Source organism: Crinia signifera, chromosome 2, assembly GCF_055691185.1.
Source record: "Crinia signifera chromosome 2, ASM5569118v1, whole genome shotgun sequence".
NCBI classification, from domain to species: domain Eukaryota; kingdom Metazoa; phylum Chordata; class Amphibia; order Anura; family Myobatrachidae; genus Crinia; species Crinia signifera.
The window spans coordinates 196568785-196591516 of NC_139218.1; the positions used below are offsets into that span (position 1 = coordinate 196568785).

At 43.5% G+C, this 22732-nt stretch overlaps 1 protein-coding gene across 2 annotated transcripts in view; it reads left to right on the plus strand.

The window, feature by feature from the left end:
* The window catches only part of MNMIP1 (manchette microtubule inner protein 1), a 107301-nt gene that overhangs the window by 83627 nt on the left and 942 nt on the right, over positions 1–22732 (plus strand). The window contains exons 10-17 of one of the 2 annotated variants that reach the window (XM_083173532.1): positions 2648–2693; positions 3242–3322; positions 5687–5801; positions 7965–8023; positions 11358–11470; positions 19625–19690; positions 19942–20114; positions 22058–22121. In XM_083173532.1, coding sequence (XP_083029658.1) covers positions 2648–2693; positions 3242–3322; positions 5687–5801; positions 7965–8023; positions 11358–11470; positions 19625–19690; positions 19942–20114; positions 22058–22121 — 717 coding nt within the window. The remainder of the gene's footprint in view (positions 1–2647; positions 2694–3241; positions 3323–5686; positions 5802–7964; positions 8024–11357; positions 11471–19624; positions 19691–19941; positions 20115–22057; positions 22122–22732) is intronic. The other variant, XM_083173533.1, reaches the window with a different exon arrangement.

Consider the following 22732-nt stretch of genomic DNA (forward strand, 5'->3'; position numbering starts at 1 on the left):
CTTGCTACTTTGTACCAATTCCTTTGTACCAGAAATTATACCTCTTTCACACCAAAATCCCAGGTCTCAGCCGGCTGGTCATGGTCTGCTAGCCCTTGGAGATGACATCATCTTCAAGCACTGTTGAACCGCCTCTCCCTATGCTGGGTCACCCATTCACACTGCCTCATTACCTAGGTCCTTCCCATGCCCAACCTTGCTTGCTTTCAGGCTTTAATACCCAGGTCACTAGACTCACGTTATTTTTTGGGAACTCTTTCATGGCGAGATGTGACTAAATTAATCCTGCAATGTTAAAGGCCACTGCCAGCTACTTACTACACTATTCTAACACTCCATGGTGAGCGTTTAAGTTGGGCAGGCATCTAACACCACGTTGCGCAAAAAGTGTAGATGTATGTTATTGGTTGGTATATCATTGCATCTGTATTTATTAAACATATACAGATGGGGCTGGCTTCATCTTTGCATGGCTGGCGTTTTAAACGCCAGCCCCGCCATCACGCCAGCCCCGCCAGGGGGCACACGCACGCGAGACGTACGCCCCTTGGGAAACTGAGCCTTCCTCCGGTCCCCGCTGTCTCCCCCGCCGTCGCCGACCGTCGCCCTAGCTGCCCCGAGTGCCCCCTAACCCTGCCCGTCTCCCTGAAGCGGAGACGGGCAGGGACACGCAGCGTCCCCGCCTACAGACTGGAACACGCGTGCGTGTCAGATGCACGCATGTCCCAGTTCAGTGAAGCCCCTGCCGCCGGCGCTCGCCAGCGGGGAGGGTCGGGTGAGCCCTGGCCAAGGATGGCAGGGGCTCCATCTGTACAGCTATTTTCAGCATTTTTTATTGTATGTATCAGTGCCGGAACTTGTGAGAGGAGGCCCAGATGCAAAATATAATTTGGGCCCCATACCAGTGGGTCACACTGCCGGTCTGGGCAGCAGTGGGCCCTTTAGTCCTCAGTTGCCCCGGAGCAATGCACCCGCTGCACCAATGGTAGCTCCACCTATGGAAGTATGAAGTATGTGGCTTAGTTGCAAATTCTTTAATTTGCCAAAAACACACTTCTCATTTATAATATATATATATATATATATATATATATATATATACATACATACACACATACATACACACACACTGCTCAATTACTAAATAAACTTTTAGAATTTTGTGTATGACACCTATAATTTTATCATCTATAAATCATATTTAAATAATATATATATAACAAAAAAGACACAATGAAAATGTAAAAAATATAAACACCCAATTAAAAAAAGGTGTAAAGTTCAGTTTACCAAATCATCATTCTTGTCACTGTTGAACTTTTCCTACATAAACTTCTATAATTTTGTATATAACCCAATTATTATATCATCTTATATAAATCAGATTTAAATACATAGAAAACTAGACACACAATACACATATAAAAAATATGAATTCCTCAACACAAAAATGGTGTAAAGATAAATACACAAAATCATCATTGCCACTGTTAAACATTATTGTTTTTTTCTTGCCTTTTTTTTCCAGCAATACCGCTTTCAGACCACAAATGCCGTGTCGCACCCGGGATTAGGACTCCGTGTCCAACTCGGCTTATTGTTGGGTTGGTGACATCACATGGGGTGGGGCTGAGCTGTGGAATGTCATCGGGAAGCTGGGGAGAAGGCAGCGCTTGGAGCTGACAGCGCTGCCTCCTCCATTGTGAACGGGACCACGGTCGCTCGATCCAGGCTACCCGTTCACACTGCACCTGACATGGGTCAGAACTCTCGTGTTGGGGCACAAGGACACGGCAATAACCGGGTCTAGAGTGCCGCCTGAAAGCGGTATAAGATTACTGATTACATTACGATTACTATAGGACCGAAATTATTTTAAATAAAAGGAAGGCAGTGGATACTTTCATTTATTGTGTACATATTTAGGGGGTATTCAATCATGGGCCTAGGCTGTCGAACTGGCCCGACAGCTGTGACCCTGTCCTGTTCTCGGTCTGCTCTACCGAGCAAAAAGCAGGTGTGGCCGCAAGCTGCGGCCGGAAATAGGCGAGCTGCAGCAGGCGAGCTGCTGCGGCCGTTCTCGGCAGAACAAGCCGGACTGCTTGTGAAGTTGGGCTCGTTCTGCCGAGATACCTTGTTCAATGATGTCGGGGAAGATAGCATTGAATAGGGCCCTGCAGCCATCTCCCCCTGTCGGGAGATGGCTGAGGGTGATTGAATACCCCTCTTAGACTGCTTCTACTAATATACCAAATTAAATATAAACTGAGCATGTCATGCCTATACACCTCCACGTGTATGTCACACCCTCAACGATATTTAAGGAATGTGTCAGAAGTGCTTTGATAAAATGCATATGATTGGCAATACATTTACGACTAATGCTAAAACATTCCATTATTCAGTATTGTAGCCTATAAATTAAAACTGTTTATTATGATGATGATGATGATTAATAATAAATCATATGAAGAGCATAAGCTGGGGATGTCGATCATCCAGTTGGTAAGTGTGTATACTTACCTTGATCGGCTGCTCCGCCATCATGACAAAGGGTCCGCCAGCGTGTCAGTTAGGTGTGTACCCACTTTTAGCACATTATTTTTGGTGCTGTGCCTTAATCTCTTTTTTCATTTGTAACATTTAGAAAGCCAGCAAGCCTCCCACACGAACGGCAACTTTGAAAGGACCACGTGAGTTAATTGGGGCTAATTTTCTAGATAACAATGTATTGATATTGGCTATAATGCATAATAAGGCTTATATGCTCGCTGTTGTTTATTTTGTTGAATTCAGTATAATAAATAGGTTGCTATAGGTTACAGCATGTTTGTATAATTTGGAATACAGTATATTGTGAAATCCTGAATAATTACCAGTAGGAACGTGGACTCTCATATTGCAATTGCCCACACTTTGCATTCTAGTGGTTCTTATTGATCATCAGTGACATGAATGCAACCTTCAGATTTCACCAGTAGCGGTTTTTCAACCCACACAGGAAGACACGTTGTTAGTCTTTGTGTGATGATTTGAAATAAAACATACTTTAGCACCAGCTGAAACTCCCTCATGTATCAACAAGAAGCAAAGTTCTTCATACCAACATTTGTTGGTTCTTTGCCACCAGGTCATTATAATTTTACATGTTGTGTGATACAGACAATGTTATATTGAAGCAATGAGTTTTTTGTCTGGTGCTAAACTCATTTCTGTACACATCTTCTCTACTGACTTTCAGCGGCTATCAAGGACATTCCTACCATGGAACTCAAGATACCTGTTAAGGGGCCACAGTCTACCAGTTCCACAGGACAGAAAGGTAATGCATACTGTATACCTAAACATGTCTTAAACAGTGTTTTCCCACTACTATTGCTTTCACTGTTATTGTGATACAGCCCAATTATCGTTTGTGAATTAAAATGTAGTGGATGCAAATAGATTTTTATAATTGCAGTGTGTCTTTGGTATATATCTCTGGTAAAGTGCTTCTATTACTTCTTACAATTGTAAATTTTACAGTTTTAGTTACAACCGTAGCCAAAATCTTGTACTTTGTCATAATGTTTTAACAGAGTGCTAGAAGTGTATTTTAGAAGGCTTTAAATTCTGCCAGCAAGTTTGAATTTGAGGGGAAAAAAAGGGCGAAGCAGGCACTTTTTGTTTTGAAACAGGTCCATCCACTTACATTATTTCTGTAACTGTCAGTATTTCGGGTGCAGTTTCCATGCTTTAATTACAGTATGTGTTCTAAATGCATAATTGAACACTGGATGGTTCAAGCCCTCAGGCTGTACCATGCATAATTTGCTTAGATACACTCGCTCACCAGAGTTTAAGGAAATTGTGTTCTAATGGCACTGCAAAAATCTGCTATATGATTGTGTTGTGACAAACTCTCTTGAAGACACAGGAAGTTTATACACCAGAAATTTTTAAATTGCTGACTGAATAGCCTCACTATTCTTCATATACAGTATATGACATTTAAAGGCTATATAATCTCTCAGGTACTGTGCCCTGAAAGATTATTAAATGCAAAGATTGAGCCATAGGATACATGCTTGTTATATACAGGTCAATTATTCTGAAAACCATAGGTACATCTGCAACTGGCACTACTGGGGACATGATATGTAACTGGCACTAAATATGTGCAATAAAATGATTGCTTAGCATTCAAATTCAGTGCCTGAGACAGGACACAAACTTTGTTTTATGTGTTGAAACCTTGTTTCATGCACAAATAAAATATATTTGTGTGTATTTCATGTGTTTGATGTGTTATAAAACTTAAATGCAATATACCTCAAGATACATAATTTAAATATAAAAATATTCCAAAATACGGAATAAACCATTATACAAAATACATCTGGTCCTGAGCATTTTGGATAAGGGATACTCAACCTGTAATATGTAAATGATTAACTTTGTCACATTTGATATGTAGTATGCAAACACCATGTCATGTGACAATAAAATATCAAGAAGCATGTGTGCAAGTTTTTTAAAGGTTTAAAAATGAGGAGATCGTATGATAAAATAAACCGCAAACTAGAAGGCTGTGTGATCAGGGGTAAGTTGCATGTCATACTGTACCAGTGATCTCGCCCAGTGACTCCTCACTTTATAAAATTGGGGTCCTAATCAACTGTTTCTGGGTCCTTGCACATACTATGTTTTTGAGCTCCCCCCATTACTGTGACTACAATGCCTCCTGAGCGGAAAGAGAGGGTGTCAATGAGAGAAGGGGGGGGGGGGGGGGAGGAGGAGAAGCAATAGGGAAAAATGTGGGTAGAAGAGAGGAGAAAGAGAGTCTAGGGGGCAGAGAGAGATAAAGAGAGAGAGGTTGGGCGGAGGGGGGCAAGGGGAGAAAAATAGGAGAAAGGGGTCCAGGAGAGAGCGAAAAATAGGAGACAGAAGGGGTGAGGGCTGAGTGAGACAGAGAGAATACTTGAAAGAGGAGAGAGAAAAAGGAATGGGATAGAGATAAAACAAGAGGAAAGAGATGGGGTGAGGGGGAAAGAAAAAAAGGGGGAGTGGGTAAGAGAGGGCTTGAGGTGAGAGGAGTTGAGGCAACGAGGTGAGGTGACGGGGTAGAGAGATTAGGCGAGGTGACATGGGCAAGAGGGGGTGAGGTGATGGGCAAGAGGAGGCGAGGTAAGGTGGGGGAGGCAGGTCTCATTCCCACCAGCATTAGTGGGTCTTCTGTTCACCGGCATTGGCCCACCACCACAGTTAGGGGTCTCCTCGTCAGTGCTGGTAGCTGCTGGGTCTCTTGCTCCAACCATTGACGGGCCTCCTCGTCGATGCCGAAGGTCTCCTGCTCCCTCCGCCTCTGAAGGGGGGCACCTGGCCTCCCACAGGGACACTTAGTTATGATAACACAAGTGCAGTTCTGGTGGTGGCTGTAGCGTAGGGCGCCCTGCTGCGGGTCTGATTTTAATCATATTTTATGACCAAATCTAAATTTGTCATAATAATATAATTTTCAGGATTGTACCCATCTTCTGGAATGACAGCCATTGTGTGTACACGTTATTTGCTATGAATCATTGTCATCCATGTGCACTTGTACTTACCTCATACTAGTTGCAAAAGAAAAATCCTATAATGCATTTTTATGCTTTGTGCAACGTTTATTGAATACGTAATATATTCACTATTAACCTTATTTCAGAGCAAAGTGAGACCAAGGTAGATCCTGCTCCCAAAGTGACCCATCAACCAAAGAAAACAGCACCAGCCCCACCAGTGCCACTTAAGACCAAAGCCAATGCCAGTCCTGCCAACAAGTAAGATAGGATTATGGGGAGTTCATATATGCTTACAGGTGGCATGTGATAATTATTTCATTATATATATATATATATATATATATATATATATATATATATATATATATATATATATATATAAAGATGGGGTACCCCTTCAATGCGCTTCTTGTAAAATTTTAATGACTGCAACTCTATTTATCCCCCCTGTTAGTGGGGGAAGAGAGGGAAAAATGGAATGCAGAAATAGAGTTCGCCAATATTTATCTCTTCACCACCGGTAATGAATAAAACTGTAATGATTTACAGACACAAATAACAGTTTTGATAATTTAATACATACTAAAATAGTATATTAAAAAAGTTTTAATATACTATTTTACTATGTATTAAATTATCAAAACTGTTATTTGTGTCTGTAAATCATTACAGTTTTATTCATTACTGGTGGCGAAGAGATAAATATTGGCGCACTCTATTTCTGCATTCCATTTATATATATTTATTTAGTAAATATGACTATCGTATGTCCAATTATTTGCTATATACACTCTCTTCCATGCAGCTCTACTGCAGCTTCTTTATCTGTGTGTTGTGGATTATGTGCACATGACTGGTGTGTGCATCACACATTTGTCATCAAATTTGGACTGAGCCAGTAGAGCTTCTTTGCTACTCACAGGTTGATGCAATGGTAGGTGCCTGGTTAGCACAGACTCAATATACCTAGCCCACTGACAACTGAGAAGCTTAAGAAAATACATGTATTAAATACACTCTACTGAAGAGTATTTAGAAAATAACCACAACTAAATTAGGGATCATACTGCCAAAATATACCCTTTGTGACTATTTTCCATATTTGACCCCTAAATAGGTATATATCTATAGTGGGGTATATTCAATGCTCTGATGGCGAGTTATCGATGGCGAGAAGTGCCGATAACTCACCGTCACAGCATTCAACTCACTCGCTGCATTTGCGGTGAACCTCGCCATTTAAGGAGATTCTCACCGTCCTTTAGTGGTCCTTTTAGCAGTGAGGATTTGACCCTTATATTGAATACGGCAAGGGGATTTAACGGTGAGGATAGCTGGTTTTCGGTGAGGAACAAACTCCCTCGCCGACCGCATTGAATACCCCTAAGTATTTTTTCCTCTATCAATTCCCTATTTTTTTGCATTTACATTTTAACTTGCCATTTGTTACAGTGATAACAAGTTTTATAATTATTCATGTCTTCATGTCTACTCGTCTATGTTAATGTGTAGCCAATAGCAGATCAGAGCCTTAGGTAGCACACTTACTTAAGCATTGTGTACAGTAGATGTCCACTGCAGGCATGTCTGATCCTCTCCTGCTCCAGAAGATACTGCATAAACAGCAGTCATCTCTGTAACCCACAGGTTTCTCAGTGGGGTGTATTCAATGTTTCGGCAAGTACAGCACAGCATTCTCCATTTTTTTCGTTCGCTGTGTAGTCTCCATTTTTTCTACTCCTCACCATGCCTCCTGTTCACCCTATTCATCGTGTCAGCTGCTCGCCTTCTCTGACGGCGAGCATTGACCGATGCGGTGAACGAGGAGTTAATGGCTCCATTTGTAGGCAGTGTTCAAATGTTGCAGAGATATGCAGAAAACTGCAAATAGCCTAAATAAAGGATTCCAAAGCAGCTGATTGTGTGAAAAGCTGTTTATCTCCTCAAAGTCCAAAGAAGAGGTGAATCATGGGTAATAACTGAGGTGAATCATGGGTAGAATAATCAGTGAGAAAAAAATGCATTACGGGGGAAAAAAATACCCCAACAATTTAAATATATTAATGTGGCACTTCTAAAGCCAAAAAAATAACATAGACACTTCAAATAATAGACACAAAAAAAAAAACAAGTACGTAATTTGAATTCACCAAGAAAAATGCAGAAAGCCATACCAAAAATAAAAGCGAGCAGCGTTCTCCATTTTTGCAATGAATACACAAACAGCGAGGTACACAATATTTCCCAGAAGAAAACAACGGCGATGACCAAGCACATTTTAAATTTGCCCCACATGCAGTGCAACATGGTTTTGTCCATTTGCTAAAAAAGCAACTTTGAAACCAGGTCTGAATTAGGCCCATAGACTGAACATGTATACCAATAGTAGACTCTTTTTAATGTAACTTTTGTTTTTGTCAGGCCCTCTACAGAATTACAGCTAAAACCAGAAGAAAAGAAGGAAAAAAATAAAGAGACAAGTAAGTTTAAATCAATGTTACCTCTTATGCGGGTCACACACCAGGACGACCCACTCACGATGCACATCGTGAGCGGGTCGTCAGTGTTTCGATCCGATCCAATGGTGACCCGCACCTGGGAGTATGGTTGTTTCCAGATCCTACCTGTTGCAGGTAGGATCTGAATAACAACCGACAGACCCGCGGGACCGCACATCGGATCAGTATCGGACCACACCAGGACAGAAAAGGGCCCAATCACCACACAATATACATCCAATCGGTCGGAATTGGATCTAGATTGATGGGATTGGACCCTTGTCATCATGGTGTGTACCCAGCATTACTGGCATACAGATGGGGCAGACCTCTTCCTTTCTTGCGAATCGCCAGAACGTCAGCGCTGGCGATCCGCCAGCGGCTTGCCTCACCATCTGACTAAGACGCGTGTGCGTCTCACGCGCACGCGCGTCTCAATCTCCGTCAGCGGGGCGACGGGAACCCTGTCCGTCTCCGCCTCAGGGAGACGGACAGGGTTGGGGGGGGGGGTGCGGGCAGGCGGCGTGGACCCCGGGTTACCACCCACAAGCTGGCGGTGCCCCGGGGGAGCGGCTGGAAGCGCCGTCGGAAGGGGACGCGCGCGCCTCTCGTGCGCGCGTGCCCCCTTCTTGTTATGCAGATGGCGCTGGCGGGGGATGGCGGCTGGCGTCGCCATCGCCATCCCCTGCCAAGATGGGACCTGCCCCATCTGTAGTTTCCATATACAAAGGGGTAAATTTACTAAGATAGAATGGCTACAAATAGACATATTCATAGCCATTCAATGCCATATACAGTTGTAAATTTGTATTTTCGGTATTTACAAATGCCAGTATGTATATTCATTTGTATTTCGAAATACGACTGAATACACCATCGAAAGAATACAAATGGATTTCACCATCCATTCAAATGGTGAGTTCAAATTTACTATCTGGCCGTATGGTATATACCAGTGGTCTCCAACCTTTTTCGGGGTGCGAGCTACTCACGGCAAACTGAACCAAGAGCTACTAAAATAAAAAAAAATAAAAAATCTGCTGAATAACCAAATAATGCCCTTTACACATTATGCCACACACTGTAATGGCCCCGACACACTATGCTGCATACATAACTCGCGCCAAAAATTGGGTGTAGCCACATAGGCTGCATCCAATGGAAATGGGGTTGTGATACACATATGCCCCCAATAGTGCAGTACCAGATACACATATGCCCCCAATAGTGCCAGATACACATATGCCCCCATTAGTGCCAGATACACATATGCCCCCAATAGTGCCAGATACAGATATGCTCCCACGGTGCCAGGTATGCCCCCACAGTGCCAGAAAAAGGAATACCCCCACAGTGCCATCTGTGCCCCTATGGTGCCGGATATGCCCCCACAGTGCCAGCAAGTAGTATGCCCCCACAGTGCCAGCAAGTAGTACAGTATGCCCGAACACAGTGCCAGCAAGCAGTATGCCCCCACAGCGCCAACTAGTATGCCCCCACAGTGCCAACAACTAGTATGCCCGAAAACAGTGCCAGCAAGCGGTATGCCCCCACAGCGCCAACTAGTATGCCTCCACAGTGCCAACAACTAGTATGCCCCCACAGTGCCAGCAAGTAGTACATTATGCCCCCACATTGCCAGCAAGTAGTATGCCCCCACATTGCCAGCAATTAATATGCCACCACAGTGCCAACAAGTAGTATGCCCCCACAGTGCCAGCAAGTGGTATGCACACTCACACACAGCACACTCACCATTGTGTCAGTGTCTCCGCTGCCACCGCTTCTCCTCTTCTTCTCAGGGAAGGAGAGCACAGCGCAACGCGTGTCTCTCTCCTTCCCTTCACTTCCTTGTGACTGGGCCGTCCACCAATCAAAGCTCGCGGGCCGGCTTCTGATTGGCTGCCAGCCCGCGAGCTCTGATTGGCGGACGGGCGGCCAAGTGACAGGGATGCAAAGGGATGCACAGTGAGGGGTAGGAGAGACGCGCAATGCGCTCTCCTCCCCTCCACTCCCCTCAGGCTCGTAGGTAGAAAGCAGGCGGCAGGGAGAGACAGGTGGGCAGGCAGCAGGGAGAGACAGGCGGGCGGGCAGTAGAGTGGTCGAGCCACCCGGTTCGCTGCCGGGTTGGCGACCACTGGTATATACAGCCGGTAATTGTCCCGAAAATACGCCTGGGAAAATACTCCACATTTTCTAGGCATATTTTGCACTAATCTGTTTGGCTTCTCTGTGTAAAAAAACAGATTAAATAAATAAAAAATGTTTGTAAAAAACGGTGTGCGGTCTTCCCCGTACAACAATTATTAGCCCCAGTTGCATTGAGGTTGGTCCCCACTCCCCCAGGGTTCTGGCCCAGGCTGACCAGCCAGGAGTTAATGCTTTGGCCAGGGGAGCTTATATAAAAAGTCTCCCCAGCCTGTGCAATTAGCCTGTGGCTGTTTGGTCCCGTTGCTGGTTTACAAAATACGGGGGACCCTTAGTCATTTTGTCCCCCATATTTTGGGAACCAGAACCGGCCCATGAGCCTGGTGCTGGTTATAGAAATACAGGGGGACCTTCCCCCCCCCCCCCCCCCCGCCTCCCCCCCCCCCCCCCTTGTATTTCTGCAATCAGGACCGGCTCATTGCTGGGCGGGAGAGCCCACGCCATTTTAATTTTTTCTATTTTTTACATAGGGCAGCATTGCACGGGACTGACTGATCCATGTGATGCTGCCCCATTGTACGTATTTGGCGTCCGTTACATACGCCCGTCAAATATGAACGGCTAAGCAATCAGAAGATATGAATCAGGTGAATACAGCAGCTTAGTATATTTGTCCTATTCGCGATTCGTATTTTCAGCTGAATACGGCCAATCCTGGTTGTATACATTCTTACCGTGGTTCGGCCGTATTCCAGCGTCTTAGTTAATTTCCCTCATATTCTCTTACAGGGAATTAAGGCTAGTATTTTTGTATCAAAGTTATTGATATAAGGCTGAAGATGAGCACAACAATATGTTATGCATGTCATTACACAGGTCACTTGTATCGGACAACTGTCGCTTGTCTTTCTACATGAATTAGGAATTAAAAGCAGCTACATGAAATGACAGCATCATCATTCAGTGTAACCATGCATTGTACTTGAATATCGGTGTATGTGAACACATCTGTATAACAACTTTTGCTAGCTGGCACTGGAATGAGCAGAATGCATTTTATTTTGTATTAATCTAGATTTTTGAATCAGTTTTGCCCAGTATTTTATATTGTTTTCATTATAATTGTGACTTAATTGAGTTTGACTCATTTTCTTTCCATATATGACAGATACCTCCACTCTGGATGGACTCCGAGTTTCCTCAGTCAAGTTGGCGCACCCTACTGCAGAAAGACCAAAAATGCAGGGTAAACGTCCACCAAAGTCCAAGCTTGTCTTGGAGGTAAGCATAGAATTTAGACTATAACATATGAACAATATACTTTCTAGTTTGCCATTTACTTTTAGGAATCCGGTTTAAAGGCATATTTGCTTTATATGGAAGTGTTGGACTTCTGTGCATTAAACAAAAAGGTTTAGGAGAAGACAGATACCAATATATTAACCCCTTCCCGACATTTGACGTATATATACGTCATGGCCGGGATGTACTTCCCGACACATGACGTATATATATACGTCATGACTTTAAAGTGCCACTGCGTCTCGAGACGCAGTGACAGAGGGACGATGTCTGCTGTCCCTGACAGCAGACATGTCCCTGCATGCCCAGGGGGGGCGGCGATGCCGCCCCCCCCGTCGGCGATCGCTGTGATTGGCTGTTCAATGTGAACAGCCATTCGCAGCGTTTTCCTGTGTTACCGGCGAATCAGACGCTCGGTAACACAGGTGTCAATCACGCCGGGTGTGAGGGGGCATGAGGGGGTCATCGGTGACGACGACACCTCACCCCACCTGCCCCCAAGGCTGTGATTGGTCCGTCGGACCGACGGACCAATCACAGCCAAGGCGCGCCATTTAAACTAACGGTGACTGCGCTGCAGACGCCATTCCGGTCTGGAATTGCGTGCAGAGCGGTCACCGGCCACTCTCTCGTGATATACATACCTGAACCTTGCCTGATACTTACCTGATCACCGCTGATCACCGCTGGTAGCGTGCTGCCAGCAGTTGGATGCTTCCTGGATCTTGTGACTTCCTGTGTCCTGCTGCTGCAGTGTCATAGAGTCACAGATCGTGAGAGATAGTGACAGAGAGTGTTAGAGAGTGATAGAGAGTGCTATATTTTGTGTCTGCTGCACCCCTTTTGTGCTGATCAGTATATCTGTGCTGATCAGCAACTTTTTTGGTTTTTTTTTTTTTATATATATACCTTTCAGTTGCACCAAAGGTTGTGCTGCCTGTGCAACTGACTGCTGCCCCCCCTTTTGTGCTGATCAGTTTAAATTAATTAACTGATCAGCAACTTTTTGGGGGTCCAGGGTTTTTTTTTTTATATATACCCTGTCAGGTTGCACCCACAGTTGTCTTCCTGCTGCCCCTCACTGCTAATCAGTGTCGCATCACTGCATCACTGATCTGCAGGTTTTTTTTTTGGGGGGGGGGATTGCAGTGGGGTTTTGTTTTTACACCCACGTTGCTTTTGTGGGTGCTTTTGTGGGTGTCCTGTGGCCGCTGATCAGTGACATACATCACTGAACAGCATTTTTGGCACAGGGTTGATATCATTTTTTTTCTGCAGTTTTTTTAAATTGTTTTTTTTTTGGAGAGTGCTGTGGTATTTTTTTTTTTTAAATTGTTTTTACACCTGTTGCCTTTGAGCGCTGTTCAGTGACCAACATCTGTGCTCAATTTTTGGCGCAGGACCTTTTTTTTTTTTTTTTTTTTTTAACCCCTTCAATTTTTTTTTTTTTATTGGGATCAAATTCCTGTATAAAGTATTTTTTTTTCTGCACTACATACACACTACACACTACATACCCCCCGTGTTGAAATAAAGTTTGTACCCCCCCAACACTATACACGTGTTGAAACATTACACTTACAGAAACACAAAAATAAAAATGGCATCCCAAATGTCATCCCAGTCATCCAGAAGAATGTATTCAGCGGAGGAGGCATATGCCATGCTTGCCTCTGTCTGACACAGCCAGTGATGCAAGCGGGGAATTTGAAGGATTCGTCTTAAGCTCCTCTTCCTCCTCTAGTGATGAGGGACCCCCTCAAAGACGCCCCCGTAGAGCAGCTGAGACCCCCCCCCCAAATGATTGATCCCGTATGGACCCCACCACCAGACAATTTTGAGCCCCAGGTTCCTGAGTTTTTGGCCATCACAGGAATCCAATTTGATTCAACAGGTCTCAGAGAAATTGACTTTTTCAAATTATTTTTCTCTGATGATTTTATAAATTTAATGGTGGACCAAAGTAATTTATATGCCCAGCAGTTTATTGCTCAAAACCCCACGTCATCATTTGCTAGGTGGACCCCTGTAGATGCAGTAGATATGATGACGTTTTGGGGTCTGGTGTTACATATGGGCATAGTAAAAAAGCCGGAAATTAGGCAATATTGGAGTACAGATGTTCTGTACAGCACCCCACTTTACCGTATGGCCATGACTCGGACTCGTTTTGAGATAATCCTTAAATTTTTACATTACACCGATAATGCACAGTGCCCACCCAGAGATGATCCCACCTTTGACCGGCTATTCAAAGTCAGGCCGGTCATTGATCATTTCAGTGCCAAATTTGCAGAGATGTACATCCCTGAAAAATTTATTTGTATCGACGAGTCCCTTATACATTTTAAAGGAAGGGTTAAATTCCGCCAGTACCTTCCCAGTAAGAGGGCAAGGTATGGCATAAAAATGTATAAACTGTGTGAAAGCACCTCAGGGTACACCCACAGGTTTAGGGTATATGAAGGGAAGGATTCAAGAATTGAACCGCCAGAATGCCCCCCCCTCCCTCGTAGGTGTTAGTGGAAAAATTGTCTGGGATTTAGTGCACCCCTTCCTGGATAAAGGTTATCACCTCTATGTGGATAACTTTTACACTAGCATCCCCCTGTTTAAGGCCCTTGGTTCAAGAGGTACAGCAGCTTGCGGTACTGTGCGCAAGAACCAAAGAGGCCTCCCAAAAACGCACGTTGCCCAATTACTGAGAAGGGGTGAAAGCAGGGGAATATGCACCGAAAATATGTTGTTGGTCAAATATAAGGACAAGAGGGATGTCCTTATACTGACAACAATTCATGGAGACAGTACCACCTCCATCCCTGTACGAGGTACCAGTACCCACACCTCAAAACCTAATTGTATCCTAGATTACAATAAGTACATGGGCGGAGTGGATCTTTCAGATCAGGTACTGAAGCCGTACAGTCCCCTGCGGAAAACAAAAATCTGGTACAAGAAGCTGGCCGTGTATATCATCCAGATGGCACTGTATAACGCTTACGTGCTATTCCATTCTACCAGCCAGAGGGGGACATTTATGCACTTTCAAGAGGAAGTCATAAAGGGCCTAATATTTGGGAACCAGCAGGCAGAGGGCCCCAGTACTTCTAGTACTGGCCCCCGTATTGTACCAGGGCAGCATTTTCCTAACGAAATCCCCTCCACTGCAAGAAAGGGCAGGACACAAAAAAGGTGCAAAGTTTGCTATAAAAAGGGAATAAGAAAGGATACTATTTTCCACTGTGAAACTTGCCCCGACAAACCCGGCCTATGTATAAAGGAGTGTTTTAAAATATACCACACATCTATGGATTATTAGGTTCATAATTTCACCGTGCTTCAGGGGTCTTGCTAATGCCACATAGCACCCACCATTCATTCCACCAGAATCTGAGCTGCAAAATCCAAAAATCACTCCTTCCCTTCTGAGTCCTGCCATGCACCCAACTGGTATTTTTTGGTCACATATGAGGCATTGCCATACTCGGGAGAAATTGGGGCACAGATTTTGGGGTGCTTTGTCTCCTTCATTCCTTGTGAAAATGAAAAATTTGGAGCCAGAACTGCATTTTTGTGTAAAAAATGTAATTTTTCATTTGCACAGCCCAGTTGTATCAAAATTGGTGAAACCCCTGGGGGTTTGAAATGTACACTATACCCCTAGATGAATTCCCTGAGGGGTGTAGTTTGCAAAATGGGGTCACTTGTGGGGGGGTTCCACTGTATTGGTGCTTCGGGGGTCTTGCTAATGCGACATAGCACCCACCAACATTCCACCAGAATCTGTGCTGCAAAATCCAAATATCACTCCTTCCCTTCTGAGTCCTGCCATTTTTTGGTCACACATGAGGCATTGTCGTACTCGGGAGAAATTGGGGCACAGATTTTGGGGTGCTTTGTCTCCTTCATTCCTTGTGAAAATGAAAAATTTTGAGCCAGAACTGCATTTTTGTGTAAAAAATGTAATTTTTCATTTGCACAGCCCAGTTGTATCAAAATTGGTGAAACCCCTGGGGGTTTGAAATGTACACTATACCCCTAGATGAATTCCCTGAGGGGTGTAGTTTGCAAAATGGGGTCACTTGTGGGGGGGTTCCACTGTATTGGTGCTTCGGGGGTCTTGCTAATGCGACATAGCACCCACCAACATTCCACCAGAATCTGAGCTGCAAAATCCAAAAATCACTCCTTCCCTTCTGAGTCCTGCCATGCACCCAAATGGTATTTTTTGGTCACATGTGAGGCATTGCCGTACTCGGGAGAAATTGGGGCACAGATTTTGGGGTGCTTTGTCTCCTTCATTCCTTGTGAAAATGAAAAATTTTGAGCCAGAACTGCATTTTTGTGTAAAAAATGTAATTTTTCATTTTCACTGCCCAGTTGTATCAAAATTGGTGAAACCCCTGGGGGTTTGAAATGTACACTATACCCCTAGATGAATTCCCTGAGGGGTGTAGTTTGCAAAATGGGGTCACTTGTGGGGGAGTTCCACTGTATTGGTGCTTCGGGGGTCTTGCTAATGCGACATAGCACCCACCAACATTCCACCAGAATCTGAGCTGCAAAATCCAAAAATCACTCCTTCCCTTCTGAGTCCTGCCATGCACCCAAATGGTATTTTTTGGTCACATGTGAGGCATTGCCGTACTCGGGAGAAATTGGGGCACAGATTTTGGGGTGCTTTGTCTCCTTCATTCCTTGTGAAAATGAAAAATTTGGAGCCAGAACTGCATTTTTGTGTAAAAAAATAAATTTTTCATTTTCACTGCCCAGTTGTACCACAATTGGTGAAACCCCTGGGGGTTTGAAATGTACACTATACCCCTAGATGAATTCCCTGAGGGGTGTAGTTTGCAAAATGGGGTTACTTGTGGGGGGGTTCCACTGTATTGGTGCTTCGGGGGTCTTGCTAATGCGACATAGCACCCACTAACATTCCACCAGAATCTGAGCTGCAAAATCCAAAAATCACTCCTTCCCTTCTGAGTCCTGCCATGCACCCAAATGGTATTTTTTGGTCACATGTGAGGCATTGCCGTACTCGGGAGAAATTGGGGCACAGATTTTGGAGTGCTTTGTCTCCTTCATTCCTTGTGAAAATGAAAAATTTGGAGCCAGAACTGCATTTTTGTGTAAAAAAAATAATTTTTCATTTTCACTGCCCAGTTGTACCACAATTGGTGAAACCCCTGGGGGTTTGAAATGTACACTATACCCCTAGATGAATTCCCTGAGGGGTGTAGTTTGCAAAATGGGGTCACTTGTGGGGGGGTTCCTAACTTTTAGCATCTTATGGTGCCTAGAAACCTACATGGTGCCTAAAAAATAATCTCATAAAAAGGAGGCTCCAAAATCAAGTAGGTGCTCCTTCTATTATGAAGCCTGTGGTTTGGTCAACGTGCACACTAGGGCCACATATAGGATATTTATGAAAACAAAATAATTGGGGGAATCAATTTTTAGTCACATTTCTCTAGTAAAATCTACTGTGTTCCTTAGAAAAATGTATTAAAATTGCAAATCTGCAAAAAAAATGAAATTTTGAAATTTCACCTACACTTTGTTTTAATTCCTGTGAAACACCTAAAGGGTTAACAAACTTCCAAAATGCTGTTTTGAATACTGTGAGGGGTGCAGTTTTTGAAATGGCATCATTTATGGGGGTGTCTCACATACAAGTCCCTCAAAGTCACATCAGAACTAAACTGGTCCCTAAAAAAATCAGTGTTTTAAATTTTCTTGAAAATTTGAGAATTTGCTATTCATATTTTAAGCCTCCTAGTGTCCAAAAAAATTAAAAGGATGTTGAAATAATGATGGAAACATAAAGTAGACATATGGTCTATGTTAGTTATTAACTATTTTGAGTGGTATGAATATTTGTCTCACAAGCAGAAAATTTAACATTTTGAAAATTGCTAAATTTTCCATTTTTTTACGACATTTTGGTATTTTTCACAAAAAAACACAGACTGTATCGACCCAAATTGACCACTAACTTGAAGTACAATGTGTCACGAGAAAACAATCTCAAAATCACTGGGATAAGTAAAAGCAAAAAAAAGTTATCCCCACTTAAGTGATACCTGTCAGATTTGAAAAAAAGGGCTCTGTCAGGAAGGCAAAAACAGGCTGCGGCGGGAAGGGGTTAGGGCCTGGTGTTGGCTGCCCAGCTAATTAATTTATCGAATGGTTAGGTGTATGCTCAAACATTCTTGTGCATACATACTGTACTTACCAATCTGCCGCCCAATATTTCTGGCAGAAGAATCATTTGAATATGCCTGCCCACCTGTGATGTCATATTTACTGTCATATTCATTGGCTGCAGGAGGTCGATCTATTGCGTGGTCGTTGGGTTGGCTGTTGCCAAATGCACCTATATCTTCCTGTACATCCATATGGTACAATGGGTGAACAGTTTGGGTATGGAATGATCTACAAATTAATCTTTTACAAGTTAGGGTATATATAATATCAGTGAATCATTGATAACAAAAAATAATTATATTAAAATAATTGAAAATAAAACTATAAATAGTAATAATGGCTAATAAATCCATGTTCTATCTGACTTGGGACGGGATGCAGTAACATCTGCGGCCCCTCTCTGCCACACACCGGCTACTGCAAAGATAATTGTCGCATATGCACTAACATATGCGATAATTATTGCAAAGGACACGCCTTGCGTTAAGAGCTGTCCTTTGCGATGTGCCCGGCAACGTGTGAGCAGTCGCCAGCGGCTCTCCCCCCTTCTCCTGCCCAGCAGCTCCCTGCTCAGATGGCTGCAGGGGCTGCGCCTCCTCCTCCCTGCACTGGCTTTTTACTGCATTTGTTTAGTGCATCTCGCCCATAGTATCATATTGAGGGTGTCCAGGAGTCTATACTCCCCTCTTCCTGCAAGCAGCAATGTATAGGCAGAAATTACCAACTAACATTGACCTACCCAACTAAGGAGGTTTTTAGGAGTTGATCACTGTTGTGCAAATACATGTCAGAAAAACTGAAGGCATGTCTAGGCCTTTTCAGGGAAGGAGTGGGACCTCCGCTCTGGGCTCTGTTGCACAGTTGTTCAAGTGTCAGAGTTACGCACACTTGCACAGACGGGGAAAATCATTCAGTCGTGAGTGAGTTGCGAATGGATTTGCAGATGGCACGCGATCAGTGATCCATTTACAAGTTATTTACAGACTTGCACAGGGCATGACTACTCTGGGCGGCGGCTATCTGATCACAGACCCCTGCAAATTCGCACAACGGCAATCAGATCTGAATTAGGCCGAGAGTGCAGAGCCGAATACCCCCCAGCTTTCAGATGTACCTATATATCTGGATGATAATATACCAGCATCGGCTGTGCTGCAGGGCCAACCTGATATGTCTGCGAAGGGGGTAGTGTCATAGATATATCAAGTGTGCAAACCTGCAGGTGAACTTAATCCTTCGATTAAGCAAAATACTGAAAAGTGTGTATATAGCAAAAAAAGGAATATAGCAAAGAAGCTTTGTTGAGAAATCATAGGTAACCAAAAACACAATTCATACACATGTCACGTGTAATTTGTCATAAATTGGGAAATATTATTAGGGAGCATTTTAATAATTAGAGTAGTAAACATACAACAGAAAATGCTCACAAACTGCTACTTTTATATCCGGATCATGGGCCAGATTCTCTAAGCTTCAAAAGTGATAAAATGGAGAGTGATAAACAGCCAGCCAATCAGCTCCTGCCTGACATTTTTCAAACAGTCTGTGACATGGCAGGTAGGAGCTGATTGGCTGGCTGTTTATCACTCTCCATTTACTGAGAAATTCTAACTTCACGAGGTTACATCTGTAAAATGTACTGGCTTAAATAACCCACTTGAATCAATAGTGATATACTTATTATATTAGTGAATTGTATTAAACCACATGTGATACATACAGATTCTCAAAACACAATAAATAGCATGATAATTGATCATCAAATAGATTTCTCAGATTTACTTGCAATGTATCCCTCTGCATGTATTTCATATACCAGCCTGGCCCCGACCAGCATTTGCAGCTCTTCAGAGTATTGGGATAATCAGAGGCTGAATAAAGAATTTTATTCTGATCTTGGTTTATTTTTGAATATCACAGAATGACTCCACTGGCCATAAAGCGGAAGATCAGGTGAATTCCCATAGTAAAGGGCCGACATCTAAGGTAAGAATGTCTACCTGCTCGGGCCTGTACAAGGCTGAGTACATACATATATAAACACATATATGCCTAAGGCACACAAATTACACCTGCTACATTCTCTCGCTGAAGGGAAGGCTTGGTCCTTCTTTTCCCATACCAATGCTATAAATACTTATACATCTCTGCACTGCAATATATAAAACCTGTTTTTGTATTATACATACTGACAATTTGCGAGTTTGTTATGTGTGCCGTCTTTTTTTTTGTCCCAGAATACTCACAGGCTCTCCACCCAGTCTAGTCTGCCAGCCTCCACCACTGCAAAGCCCAGCACCCACACATCCAAGAGGAGCCCTGAGCCTGCACAGAATGCCCAAGTGGAGGAGCTCATGGCAGAGATCAGATCACTTAAACTTATGATGGCCATACTTACAAACAAGCAGTCGTGAGTAGTAGGAACAATTACCTACAGCAACTGTACAAGAAACATCTGTTAAATATTATACCACAGCAGCCTTCCCCGTGGCAGATTAAATGTCATTTATATCTCTCTGATCGTGTTTCTCCTTACCCCTATTTGTCCTAATCTTCCGTTACTGGTTGGTCTATTGTCTGTCTTAGGTAACTCTTTATGCTGACCACTAATGTTAGTGTAATTCTGGCACAGCAGGGACTGGTAGCATGTAATATATATTAAGTGTGTCCAGCAGCTGCCATAATGCATTGAAGAATTAGGTTAATGGACCCTCGAGTTGGTGTGGTATATTGAGTGTCCAACATACTTACCTACACTCCCGCAAGTGCTGAGGGACTCCCATTTTTGTTGAGGCACAATCATGGAAGAGTGGGCAGATCTCCAGCCTAGGATGAGATAATACGGGACATTGCAGGTCTGCAACCATGGGCAGGGCTTAATAAAGGGAATTTTCATTATTAAGCTTCACCCCCTGCAGAGATACTGCATCAGCTTAGAATTTTCTACACACAAACATTGACTTTTATACAAAGGGCCTTTAATTAAATGGTAAAAATCGGGGATAATTAGAGGCAGCTAGGAGTGATGAGTACATACTCAGGAACTTAAGAGAACAATAGTTCAGTGGTTCCCAAACTGTGTGCCCTGGCACCCTGGGGTTCCTTGGGGCACTTGTAGGGGTGTCCTTGGTTGGTTGTAGAGGGCCAAATCGATGTATTTATGGTCAATGTAATAGGCAAATCCAGAGCTTGTGTCTTACAGTACCAAAATATGTGAACAAACAGAAGCGAATCCTGTCCCTCACAACATATCTGACCCTAAGGATTTTTTTTTCTGTACTATTAAATAAGAAACTTTGGTACTTTTTTATTATCTGGGCGACCGATGTTTTAATCTTATGTCATTGTACAACCAAAAATCGGCCACATCGCATGCGATGCGTCGCGATTGGACCCGATTTTTTATTGTACAGGCACCCAGATGCCTGATTCCTATGTTAAATGCCCCCCCCCCCCCCCGACCCGATTTTTGATTGTACACCCACCCTGATGGGTAATGACTATGTCAAATGCCCCCCCATTGTTAACGCCACCCCACGATCAACGCCAACCCGAAGCGTTGCGAGCGCAGCGGTACGCTTCCTCCGACCTTTTCATACCCCCACTATCCACGTCAGCATGGAGTCGATTTTATAAAGTGTGGCGAGCCACCGTGCCCAAAGCGTGCCCATTACTTTACATGTATTCCGTGTCCCCTCGTGGGGCTCGCTGCGCTCGCCACGCTTCGGGCTCAGTGGCTTGCTGTGCTCGCCACACTATATAAAGTCAACTCCATGCCGACGTGGATAGTGGGGGTATGAAAAGGTCGGAGGACGCGTACCGCTGCGCTCGCCACGCTTCGGGTTTGCGTTTATCGTGGCATTGCATTAACAATGGGGGGGGGGGGGGCATTTTACCTAATAATTAACCATCATGGTGGGTATACATTTAAAAATCGGGTCGGGGGCCATTTAACATTGGGTACAATGTAAAAATTGGGTCGGTCGCGTTGCATTGCATGCCTTTGTAATGGTATGCAGTGCGACCGATTTTTACATTGTACAAGGAACGTCTAAAAAGCCCGTAAATCGGGTGCCATCGCATCTCATCGCATGCTGTAACTAGTGGCATGCGATGAAAAAAATCAGGCGCCCAGATATTACACAAGTACCAAAACTTTTGGCCTAGGGGTGCCACAAATGTTTTGGGGATACACCAGGTGCTGGATTTCAAAAGAGTTTGGGAACCTCTGTACTACTTGCATAATGCATATTCAGGGAACAGAAAACCAAAGGCGTATATAAGGCTTATATGCATGTACAGCATTATACAGTATGATAATAGTGTTGCGACTGTATTCTACCTTTTATACAGGGCAGATATCCAAGAGATTAGATCAGAAATCAGTGAAGAGAGAGTGAAACGAATAGCATTGCAGGTAATACACAGTGTTCCAGTATAACGGAAAGTAGATTGCTAAATCAGATCATAATCTCAAAATTTTCTGTGTAACATTTTAAATGAAAACGCAACTAGATGAAGCTATGTAAAGTATATTTATCACTTTCATCCCATTATAGATCCTAGTTCTCTTAGGCCGAGTACACACCAGAACAATGTCAGCACATTTTGTCCTATTGGAACAACCAACTTGTGCATATTGTCTAGTGTGTATGCACTATTGTGTGCTCTGAGTGGTCATATACACCACTTTCTGGTCAGCCATGCTGCACAGCCAACCAGATGATATGGTGCGCAACCAGTGCAGTGTAATAAAGGACAGAATGAGATATCATTCCGTCATTTATTACATTGGCCAGTGTACGGGCAATCTGGCATGGTCCGGGACGAAAGGAAATTGTTTTGATTGCCTGTCATCCTAATGTGTACCTGGCCTTACTCTACCTATGCACTTAAAATACAGATCAATAATGCAATGAATGTGCAGGAATGAATTGTTTTATAATGAAAAAGATCAGCTTCATAATATAACAGTGTATGGAGGTGGATGTAGTCACCATTCTTTTCATACTTGTAACATGTCTGTGA